The sequence below is a fragment of the Nuphar pumila genome, chromosome 9 (genome assembly GCF_984573655.1).
Source record: "Nuphar pumila chromosome 9, dmNupPumi1.hap1.1, whole genome shotgun sequence".
Lineage (NCBI taxonomy): Eukaryota > Viridiplantae > Streptophyta > Magnoliopsida > Nymphaeales > Nymphaeaceae > Nuphar > Nuphar pumila.
The window spans coordinates 113,395,159-113,407,801 of NC_143257.1; the positions used below are offsets into that span (position 1 = coordinate 113,395,159).

A 12,643-nucleotide genomic window follows, 5' to 3' on the forward strand; every position below is an offset into this window, starting at 1 on the left:
AGAAAGACAATGGAGGCAGCAAGGCAGAGGGGCCTTGGTTCCCTGCCTGCTGGGACAACAAAGGCCCTCTTGCAGGGTCTTGCTGTCAGCAGCAAGTATAGAATGGCAAAGGCAGGGTGCTTTGCTCCCCTCATGCCGAACAACAGAGAGCGCTAGGGGGCACAACCCTTCGCCATCTCTGCGAAATGTGCAGTGGCGGCGACTATGTCCTGTCCTGCAAGAAGAAACAAAGACAAGGGACGATTCCCTGTCTGCAAAGCAAAAACATAGGAAAAAGGGAGAGGGGGTCTGGCCCTTCCCCTACCCTGCAAGCATAGGGAGACAGGGAGGGACCCAGTCCTCCCACCGCGCCCTCCGGCAAAAGAAAAGACATAGGAAGGGGGATTTGCCCTCCCTTCTTGAGAAGAAGAAACAACAACAAAGGGGGGGGGGGGGCTGCTTGTCGAAGAAAGCAAGGGCATCCCTCTGCCCCAAAGCTAAAAGAAAGCGTGGCAGAGCGAAAACAGAGGCAGGGGGTGGGTAGAGTCCCCCTGCTGACAGGAGACGATGACAGGGGGCTCTTTCCCCCTGTTGGCCGAACAAACAAAAGAGACAAGGGAGGAGTCCCCTTGTCAACCAGAGGTGACGACAGGGAGCGGCCGAACAAAGCAAGAGTCAGGGGAGGGAGACCCCATGCTGACAAGAGATGACGACAGGGGGCTTCGCCCCCCTGTCGGTCGAACCAAACAAGAGACAGGGGAGGGAGTCCCCTTGCCGACAAGAGATGACGACAAGGGGCTTCGCTCCCTTGTCGGTCGAACCAAAGAGAGAGACAGGGGGGTCCCCCTGTCGACGAGGGACAACGACAGGGAGCTTTGCCCCCCTATCGACCTAACAATGAGAGAGGCAGGGGGAAGAGTCCCCCTGCCAACAAGAGGCGATGACAGAGGGCTCCACCCCCTGTCGACTGAACAAAGAGAAGAAGAAGAAGAAGAGAGAGGGGTTACCGGAGGAGGAGGTCGATGGTAGTGGAGACGAGGGAGAAGGTGGTGGTGCTCGGGGGGGTGGCCAACGGCTTCGATCGTCGGTGACTACTCGAAGAACGGGAGGCTACAGGAAACAGTGAAGAAAGAGGAGAGGTGAGATCAAAGACCCCGACATCGGGGGCTCTGGCGCAGCCGACGGCCAGACAGGAGGAGGTGAAAGGGAAGTCGGCGACAGCTCTGGTCGTCGATGGCCGCAGGGAAACAAGAGGAGACAGGAGAGGCAAAGAGGAGAGAGACGGTGGTGAGGGGTTTTGCCCCTCGCCCAAAGTGTCTGTGTCTTTTTAAAGACACAAGCTCTCGAACATTGGAGAAGCGGGTCTGGGCTGGGCTCGGATCCGGGTCCAGCTCTGATCCAACGCGACGGACCGGCAACGACACATGTTTGATACATTGTTTTTTATTAAAGGCTCTATAATAGTGAATTTGCAATTATGTGCATGAAATGACAAACAATAGCATGTAATATTAAAATTAAAACTATATGCGAATGCAACCTATGCTAAGCAAGAATGAAAATTCTTATTCCAAATATCACAATTACAACTTTACATCAATGAATAAATAAATAAATAAAGAAGAAAATTACAATATTTCCTACAAAATGAGCAAACTTGTTAAGAAAAATATGTAGGCTTTTCTGGATTTATCCGACAATATATGGAAATTGAAGGATATTTTCCTAAATTTAACCCTTTTTATGATTCCATGAAATAAAAATTATTAAATGAGATATTGGATGCATGTATAATATGATAAGATGTAAAAATGGATTTGAAAAATGGAATTTCGAAATTCGGCTAAAATGACCAAAATGTCGCTGAAAACAAAACTATAGCCTAGAAATCAGGGTTTTTCGAAATAAATTTGGAATATCTCCAATTTAGGGCATTCAAAATTTAATAAAAATGATTTAGAAAGTGATTGAAATTTTTGGGAACATGATTAAAATTTTAAAATATGGAAAGAATGTCTGAAATTAGAAATATTAAATAAAAATGACATTTATACCCTTATTTTAATAAAAATTAGGGTTTTTAAGAACTAATTTTGGGAAAATGCATGAATGAGATGCAAAACGACTTTGAAAAAACCTCAAGATTGTTTTGAAGACTCCTAATAGACTTAGAAACATCCTAGAATCTAAAAATTAGGAAATATTTTGAGAAAAATTAGGAAAATAAGATATTTTGCAAAATAATTTGTTTGTTTGTTTTGACAAAATAAAACAGATTGAAAAATCAGTTATGGTATTTCGACCAAAATGGGTTAAAAAAGAACTCAAATTGAGCTCAAATTGAATCCAGAGACTCAAGACATGTCTAGGAAACTAATGGAATTTACATAATTGAAAAATGATTTATAAAACTTGATTTATGATCAAAACATTGAAGGTGAAAATTTTTAGATCAATAAACAGGGTTTTAAAACATGTTTCGGTATTTTGAGTGTTTCAGAGGGTAAAAGAGTTCAATCTTTTCCAAACTTTTGGGAAAAGATTCTTGACATCTCAGGAAACACGCCAAAATTTAAATGTTCAAAAATAATTTTTGGTTATGGTTGTGTGACTTCGGGAAGTCAGGGTTTCTGTTTTTGAAAATAGGCCTGTTACAGAATCTGGATTCTATACCAGTCTTGGTTTTTAATTCAAACAGGGAGTCAAATCGACTATAAAAACTATGAAAAAAACAGAGAAAATACTAGAGATCTAAATAAAGAACTTGGTTTTTACAGTTTTTGAAAAGCATCTTTCATTAAGAAGATATGACTAAAATAAGTTGACCCTGATTTTGTAGTCGGCTTGACGACCTGCAGAAACAGGTTCCGACTTTGATTTTTGAAAACAGGGTTACAAAACTCAAAAAAATCTAATTTTTTTATTGAAAATTGAAAACATATGCATGATTCTACCATAAAAAAATCATTTTTTTATGATGAATATAAAAGGGTAAAATAAATGCATAAACAAACAACCAAAATTTAGGACAGAGAACTAATATTGCAATACATGAAATAAATTCAATTTATGCACAATAAATGAATAAAAATATGAAACTAAGGCTATTAGGCTTGCTTCAACATATTAAACAATGAAATTTAAGGAAGCATGATTAAGAAATGGATTTAGCCATAAAAGAGGGATTCGATCCATAGAGAGGTCAAATCTCATCTTTTCTTTGACATTAAAACAATAAATAACAATCTAATCATTTTCAATGGATTAAAAGCATGTAAATAACCCTAAAACAGTATTAGATCACATTCTTGAATTATGCTCATAGTTTTTGAATGAAAAACATGCAAAAATCCAACACAAGGAGGGCGACAATAGTGCTTTAATGGAAAATCTAATAAATTAATGAAATAAAAAAGTAAAAGGCTTACCTTGGGGATGATGCAATGGAGGAGCTGATGGAGGAGGAGAGTGTTGAAGGAAGGAGAGAGAGAGAGAGAGCAAGAAAGAGGAGAAGCAATAATGAAGGGGTCGGCCAAGAGGTACCCTTTATATAGGACTCAATTAGGGAGAGTCTCACCTAAGTTAGACTCTTCCTAATTGAATAAGATAAAGGGGGGTCAACCTCCTCTCTTGGAGAATCCTAAAGGCTCTCCAAGAGGTGAGGTTGCACCTCTTGATTGGTTTAAAATGAGAGTAAAAGAAGTTTTGCCAAGTAGCTCCACCTAGGCAGCCCTACTTGTTTTTCGAAATTCTTTTAAAAAGAGTTTAAAAATAAAAGTTTTTAATACAAAGTTTCAAGAAATGTTTGAAAATACCAACATTTGCTAAATTTCTTTGTTTCAAAAACAAGAGTGTTGGATCTCAAAAATGAAATTCATGCAATGAAATACAAAAAAATTGATATGAAATGATATGAAATGATATGCAATTACATGCAATGTTGCGAAGAATAAAACCCTGGATGAGGGATTTAAAATCTCATATCCTTGGCAGAGACCAAGAATTGAAAATTCCTGTCTAGAGACAAAAATTGTTGTTTGTATTGAGCCAGAAAGATGATTGAACTTTGATTACAAAATAAAATATTGGAATTTAAGGTAAAATTTGGGCTCAAAATGGCCCAAGCTCAGGCATCGACCAACCGGTTCCCTGAAGGCTTCAGAGAGTGGGTCCCAGTGGCAAAAGGAAGGTGCTGGTGAATGAAGGTGAAAATTTGGGGTGTTTACATGTGATTAAATGAAAATATTTCTATCCATTGTAACTAGTATTCAGATAACGTATATTTTTTTCAGTGGCATAACAAGGCTATATTATGATATATGTGTTTTTGGGTTTTTATTTGGGCATGGAGTATGAAATAATTGGGTTTTTTTCATAACAATTTGATCTACTACAACTTTCACTATAAACAAGTCATAATAAAAAAATGTTGATGATTCAGATAACCAAATATCACCTCTAGATATGACTTTTTGAACTTGTCTTAATCCTTTCAGTTTGAACTCGTCTTTACCGTTTCGGCTTGAACCCTTCTATACCCTTTCAATTAGGCACATCTTTTATTGTGTGGTGTGTCATTAAGGGCTTCTTTGATAGCTTGTCTAGGATTGGATGGACAGAACACACATTGTCTCTTTTCTAACAACTGTAAGAAGTCCAATATTTGTTTTGACTATACACAAACGTTGTGTTTCAAATGTTCAATGTTTGATTACGATGTTGGAACAACTTGGACAGACATGGATAATGGGTTAAATTACTTCATTTTAAACCATACTACTTGATCTCTTCAACGTTATCCATGGATTTAGACCTTGTATATGGATCTCAAATTTGATTCAAATACGAAAAAAACTTATGTAAAACAATTTCACAAACCATATTTTCGATATACAAATATATTTTTTCTTTGTATTGGATCCAATTATGAATGTGTCAAAAACCATAGATTTTTTTCTCGAATATAGATCTCAATTAGATCTGAATACAAAAATAGTATAAAACTTATGTAAAAAAAATATTCTTAACCATTTTTTTTTATATCCCAATGTTGAAATAGATCCAATTATGAATGTGATTAAAATCAAGAATTTTTGTTCCTAATATGACACACAAATTGGATCTAAATACCAAAACTATTAATATAAAACTTATGTAAAACAAATATGCAACCATTCAAAAATCAACCTATTCATATATATGTTTATTTAATTCATTAAAAAATCAATATGCTCATAAATAAATCCATTCTATTCATTCAAAAATCAACTTGTTCATGCATACATTCATTTAAGAATCAACTTGTTCATACAAACATTTATTTTATTCACTCAAAAATCAACTTGTTTATACATACATTCATTTCATTCATTCAAGAATCATCCATACATTCACTTTATTCATTAAAAAATCAACCTACTCATACATACAGACATTCAAAAATCAACCTGCTTATATGTACATTCATTTCATTCATTAAAAAACAACTTGCTCATAAATACATTCATTTCATTTATTCAAAAATCAACCCACTAATACATACATTCATTTCATTCATTCAAAAATCATCCAAATTATAAATACATTCGTTCCATTCATTCAAAAATCAGTCATACATACCTTCATCAACTTGTTCATACATAAATTCATTAGTCTCATTTAAAAGTTTATCATTCAAAAATCAGTCATACATACCTTCATCAACTTGTTCATACATAAATTCATGTCACATTTAAAAGTTTATCAGCTCACATGCATTCATTCAATGCATTCACTGACCAACAAAAGGTACACCAACAATAGGTACACCGAAAACTGCTGCCGTGACAATAGAAATTACAATGCATGTCCCTTGAAATGCATATTTAAGATATTTCTTCTTTCGCTCGCTAGCATCCTTTTGCTTGCTAAATTCCTGAAAGATTTCAAGCAGTTTAATGATAAAGAGGCTTTGTTTAACAGCAACCAGCAAGAACAAGATAGCAAAACAAGAATGAGTTAGACCACCTCCTCAAATCAAAAGATTGTTAAACAATAAATTTGTTTTAGAAGAAAGCCACATACTACCGGATTGAGATTTCAAGCACAAAACAGAAGGCTAATCAAGCATGAATTAAAAGGCATGACAGGCGTACATGCTGCATTATCCAAAATTAGTATATACATCTGGTTGCAAAAATGTACCATTTACAACAAGAGCAGTCATGAAATCAGCGTTACATATAATTGCACTGAACACAAGGCAGAAAAGAACCATCAGGTATCAAACAACATGATGTAGCCCAAGCTCTTTCAACCAGTACAAAAGGCTAAGCTAAGAAATTTAAGGGCATGTTTGCAATACCCTGTGATTCTTGGATTTTACCAGCTTCCAATGATTGCAAATCACATTGAAAGCACTTTCTACAAGTTAAGTGAAACATGAGTAAGTACAAGTTGTGATTGTGATTCTCACTTGATAATGCTTCTCACTAGAATACTGTCAAAGTTGGTCACAAGACAGACCTTGTGACCAACAATCTCAGCTCTGATTTCTCATTCGACCTGTGACCAAAGCAAACATGCCCCAAGTGGATCATAGTATGAAAATGAATTTAGACCAAAGGTTCAATAGTTAATAAATCAGAGCCTACACAAAGTCAATAACCTTTTTGCAAGTCATAATCATAACTTGTTATTTTGGAATCTGAACTGGAAAATTCAGGATGTATCTAGAAATATAATCAAGATCTAAGACACTGGTTTGGCCAGATTCTCAAGTGCACCCATGTTGGGTATAAGATACAGGTTAAAATGACAGAATCGTGGTAGATAAGACATAACTTCACACCCAGTAGTACAACCATATGCTTTCCATCAAGTAAACCTTTTTGGCCAATTGGAGAGCAAAAAATTTGTGCCACGTCATAAGTCTGTGCTTCATACAATGATCCTAGTTGGCAAACTGCGCCAAAAAGTCCTGATCTGAAGGGATGCAAAGACCATCTACTGACTGACCACTGGTCAAGTCAACAGATACATAATGAGCAGAGACCAGAAACACAGTTTTCTGTGTCCATATAACACTGTTCATCAAGCCTGTTTGCTGCACTGCTTTTCCATGGTTTCGCCCTTAGGATTAATTTTATGTAGGGCTAATTTTTTAATTCTTCAATCAAAACAATAGTGGCAGTAAAAGAACTACTTACTCATCAATAAGGATAGCTTGGTCTTTTATGATAGGGTTCATCATAAGACTAGTGAACATGAAAATCATACTTGAAATTAAATAGCCATGAGTTTGTTGGAGTTACAGGAAAGCCCTTGTCTGGATAAACTTGAGACATTTATCTTTAAAAGGACACCTGGTCTTTATTCTTTAGACTTATATATTACTGTTGGTTTAAATTATATTATTTGATTCTAGCTAGCATTGATTTTACGGGGTCCTTTTTTTTCCCTCGAAGAAACACTATGCAGGTTTGGAATGTGATTCAGCTTTTACATGGAAGGTATACTTTTTCATGTAACAGATCACTAAACCAAACGATAGGAAACATTTTCCTGTCGTGGGGAAAATAGATCACAGCCATTGATATCCATCTCCATGTGTAAGAGGCGAGCGAGCGAGAGAGAGAGAGAGAGAGAGAGAGAGAGAGATGAAAAAACTTGAATTATATGAGGATTTATTGAAGAAATATGGGAAATTCCCCAGATCTCCATAACTTCATGCTTGGTCTTGACTCTCTTCATAGATGAATCCAAGATATACTTAAAGAAATGTGGTTTGTAATCCCTGAAAAAACATTGAAAGACCCTTGCTCCCTAGCATGGCCAACCAATAATGGATTCCCTCAGTACTTTGGCCGAGGTGATCAGAAGTCAGGTCGCCACGCAAAGGGAACATGTTCCTACATATTCGAGATATACAGCCTCATGGTTAGATGCGGCGGTCACCTTTTCCCATTAAGCCCGAAGGAGGGAAGCAGCAAGGACCTCCTTCAAAGAGGCGACGTCAACAGAACCGCCCACCACCTCGATAACCCTCAGGGGATGGATGCGCTAAATGCAAGGGATCTCACGTCGGGCAGCCTTGCCCCTTGGATTCAGGGTGTTGTTTGTATTGCGGTAAGATGGGCCACTACGCAGGGGATTGCCGCAAAAAGGCGGTCGATGAATTCAGGCAATCTGGTGGAGTACCTGAGCCTCCTCATCTGCAGCAGCAACCACAGTTAACCTACCAGCAGCAGCAACAGCAGTCGCAAAGCAGCGAAGCTAAGAAGGCGCCAGGACGAATCTACGCCACCACCATCGAGCAGCTGCCCAAGGGAGAACTCGTACAAGGTACTCTCTTAGTTGTCGGTCATGCTGCTTTTGTTCTTTTTTATTGTGGGGCTACGCACACTTTTATCTCGGCAAGATTCGCGGCTCAGTTGCAATTGCCAGTTTTGCGCTTGCATACAACTTTAGAGGTGTATAACCCTTTGGGGAGAATGCTAGTTGTGTGATGTTTATCCCTGATCTCGATGTGGTAGTATCGGATCGTCATTTGCCCATATGCGCCGTTTTGCTGAATATGTCAGAATTTGACCTCATTTTAGGCATGGATTGGTTATCCCAGCATCATGCCAAGGTCATTTGTCGTCAGGGCAAAATTATCTTCTCCCCTATGGATTCTCCGAAGGTGGAATTTCTCGTTTCCTGGCCTATACGAGCGAGTCGAATGATTTCAGCCCTTAAGGCTCATAGTTTTATTCGCAAGGGCTGTCCAGCCTTCCTGATCAGCATCGTTAAGTCAGACCCTGCGCCTACGCTTATTGATAATCTAGACGTGGTTTGTCAATTTTCTGACATCTTTTCCCAAGAGTTGTCTGGCCCCTGGGGAGCTCCTGTACGCTTCGTGAAGAAGAAGGATGAAACCCTAAGGTTATGCGTAGACTGTAGAATGCTCAACCAGGTGACAATTAAAAATAAGTACCCTTTGTCGCGTATTGAAGACCTTTTTGACCAGTTGCAGAAGGCCAAGATCTTCTCTAAGATCGATTTGAGATCCGTGTATCATCAGCTCGGAATCAAAGACAACGATATCTCCAAAACAACTTTTCGTACCAGGTATGGGCATTATGAGTTTACAGTTATGCCCTTCAGTCTTACGAATGCTCATGTTGCATTCATAGACCTTATGAATCGAGTGTTTAGACCGTTCTTGGACACATTCGTGATAGTGTTTATTGATGATATTCTCGTCTACTCGGAAAGTCGGGAGCAACATCGTGGGCACTTGCGCATCGTTTTAGAGACCTTAAGGAAAGAGCAGCTCTTTGCAAAGTTTTTCAAGTGCGAGTTTTGGCTCGAAGAAATAATGTTTTTGGGCCACGTCATTTATAGCAAGGGTGTTTCTGTAGACCCTTCAAAGGTTGAAGCTGTGATAGACTAGCCACAACCACAGAATGTTTGGGACATTCAGAGTTTTCTTGAGTTAGCAGGATATTATAGGCATTTTATCCAGGATTTCTCAAAGATTGCTTTGCCTATGACTCGATTGCTTCGTAATTTATACCGACGCTTGCGGATCGAGCCCAGGAGGCGTTCTTATGCAGAATGGAAGGGTATTCGCATATGCCTCTCACCAGCTTAAGCTTCACAAGAAGAACTATTCGACGCATGATCTCGAGTTGGTCGTCGTCGTTTTTGCTCTAAAGATTTGGCTTCATTATCTTTATGGAGAACAATTCAAAGCGTTCACGGACCACAAGAGCCTTAAGTACCTCCTCTCAGAAAGAATTGAATATGCGGCAGCGCCGCTGGCTTGAATTTTTAAAAGACTGATTTTTCCCTCTCTTAACCACCCGGGCAAGGCAAACGTGGTTGTTGATGTCCTCAGTCGCAAGTCGTCAGGGGTCCTCGTCAGTGTATTATCAGCAGGTTGAAAGTTGCTCGAGGACCTTGCTTCCTAGAATCTATTTTTCTTAGCACCCGGTCCAATGAGATTATCGAATTTGGTGATTCGTCCTGACTTGTTTCCCATGACTGTTGCCAGCCAAAAGGGCAACTCTCGCTTTGAAGAGTTGAAATCGCAAGCTTTGTGTGATGGTTCTTCTTTCTGCATGGGGGAAGGAGACAGTGTTTGGCTTAAGCAGCGTCTTTGGGCCCCAAATGACCTCGCCCTGAGGAGTGAAATTTTAACCGAAGCCCACAAATCGAGATATACTATCCACCCGGGGAGCACAAAGATGTTGAAAGCTTTGCAGCAGAATTTTTGGTGGCATGGTATGAAAAAGGATATGGCCGAGATCATCTCCAGATGCATCACCTGTCAGCAAGTAAAGATCGAGCATCAGCGGCCAGGAGGAGTGTTGCAGCCCTTGGATATCCTAGAATGGAAGTGGGAGGGAATCACCATGAACTTTATAGTTGGCCTTCCTAGGACACGACGCAATTTAAGTGATCGTCGATAGACTCACCAAATCAGCGCATTTTCTACCCATTCGCCTCGAGCAGTCTCTTGACAGCTTGGCTGATTTTATATCCACGAGATCGTAAGGCTCCACGGCATACCAAATTCTATTGTTTTTTATCGTGATCCAAGGTTCACGTCAAGATTCTGGGGGCAGATCCAGCAGGCCCTAGGCACCAAGCGGAGCTTCAACTCGGCTTTCCACCCTCAGACTGATGGGCAGCCTGAGTGGACTATTCAGACTCTGGAGGATATGTTGTGGGCCTACATGTTAGAGTGGAAAGGTGAATGGGATTCCCATCTCAGTTTAGTGGACTATGCATATAATAATAGTTTTCACGCTAGTATCGGCATGGCTCCCTATGAAGCCTTATATGAGAGGTTGTGTTGATCGCCAGTGTATTGGGATGAAGTAGGAGAGAGAAGGCAGGAGGACCCTCTTGTGCTTCAGCATTATTCAGAACAGGTACGAATGATCCAGGATTGTCTCCGTTCAGCTCAGAGCCGGCAGAAGAGTTGCGCTGATCGTCATCGCCGAGAGCTCGCTTTTCTGGTAGTAGACATGGTGTTCGTTAAGGTTTCTCCGACCAAGGGGGCAAATTCTCAGAAAACCTCCCTTTTTGTAAATATTTTTAATTTTTACAAAAATAGTTTAGAAATCCCATAGTTTTAGAAGCTTTTATTTCAAAAATACAAAAAATATAGAAAATGCCAAGAAAAGAACAAAAAAATCAAAATAGAAAAGAAAATACAAAAATAATAGTTTAGAACCCCCCCCCTTTTTTTAAGGTATTGATTTGTTAAAACCCCTTTAGAAAAACCTTTTGAAAATGATCGTAATTTTGAAAATTTCTAAAAATCAAGACCCGATTTGAAAGTTTTCTAACGGCCTCATTGTTATAAAGAGAGGTCGTAGGGGAAGGGGTCCTCCATCTGTTGTTCACCTCTCCACCTGTCTGAATCCATGTGCGCCTCTCCATTTTGACGATCTCTTCTCTCCTCCCTCCCCCTCTCTCAATCTCTCTTTTCCCTTTTCCAATATGATCGATTGAAGGAATCGATCATCCCCTGTGAACAAGAACACAGGAGAGGCCTCTCCTGCTTCAATTAAGATAAAACTATCCGGTAAGTCCCTTCTCCTTTCCTCTTTTTCTACAAAATTTCTTCATCTATACTCCATCTTCCTTCTTTGCATTCTCTGAAATTTTTTTCTTGATTTTTTGTCTTTCGATCCCCATTAATGCACCTTGGATAGTATTGGGTTGCTTATAGCAATCCCAATATATCTCTGTGCTACAGCAAGGGAATATCAGATTCCCACATTTCTTTTCTGCATTTTCGTTTATTTCTTCTGCTATTTTAGTTTTGTTCTGCTCATGCTATCGGATTCAATAATTCGATATGATTCGTCTGGATCCCATCCTATTCTTCTACTAATTCTCGATTTTTGCTTTCATTTCAATTTTCTGAGAATTTTTCAATTTCCTGTTGGTGTTATTATTCTGGGGAATTCGATTTTCCGTTTTCATCTGCCATTGTATTTGGATTTCTGTTAACATTGTGACTCCCCCTGATTTCCAATTGATACCTTCTGTTTCATATTTACCATTGCCTCAGCATTGAATGCCATTCTTTCTCTACTTGGTTTTAATTGGCTTCAGGTGTTGCGATATGAACCCCCGTATCTGATTCATATTTCTTGTTTGATTTAATTCACCTTCTCTGTTCTCGTTATGTATAGCATCGTCATTAGTTGATTCTTTTTCAACTCATCTGCATTGTCTTTGAAAATCCGGTGGTCATCGTTACCGTTTCAGGTTAATGTATGATTATCGGTATAGTTCAGCGTGATCCCCCCCCCTTAATTTTCTTTCGATTTATGCTTTGGTATTCATCTCTATATTAGGTTATCCGTGGATTCACGGATTCATCCATATGAATCGTGTGTACTCCACTTTGTCTCCTAACCTGCATTTTACATTTGGAATACATATTTCCACTGCCATATCTCATCTATAGTCATATTTCTGCAATGCATTTTTTATTATTCTGTATCGCATCCCATGTTTCTTTCTCTGCGCATTTTATCTGTCCATTCGGCCATACGTGTTTTGTCCTGTACATCAAACTCGGATGTTGCTAAAAAAAAGAGGAACACGGTTACTATGAAGCGATTTTTCTGGTTGATGATTCACGGTTCTGAGAATGACCTGCTATTATCTCTCTGGT

At 39.1% G+C, this 12,643-nt stretch overlaps 1 protein-coding gene and 1 long non-coding RNA gene across 3 annotated transcripts in view; one reads left to right on the plus strand and one right to left on the minus strand.

Moving 5' to 3' along the window:
• LOC149828924 (uncharacterized) overlaps nucleotides 1-12,643 on the plus strand; it is a 197,234-nt gene that overhangs the window by 62,378 nt on the left and 122,213 nt on the right. The window lies entirely within an intron of this gene.
• LOC149828926 (protein ROOT HAIR DEFECTIVE 3-like) overlaps nucleotides 5,628-12,643 on the minus strand; it is a 90,181-nt gene continuing 83,165 nt past the window's right edge. For both annotated transcript variants that reach the window (XM_090017802.1, XM_090017803.1), the window contains one exon: nucleotides 5,628-5,893. In XM_090017802.1, coding sequence (XP_089873928.1) covers nucleotides 5,750-5,893 — 144 coding nt within the window. In that variant the 3' untranslated portion in view covers nucleotides 5,628-5,749. The remainder of the gene's footprint in view (nucleotides 5,894-12,643) is intronic.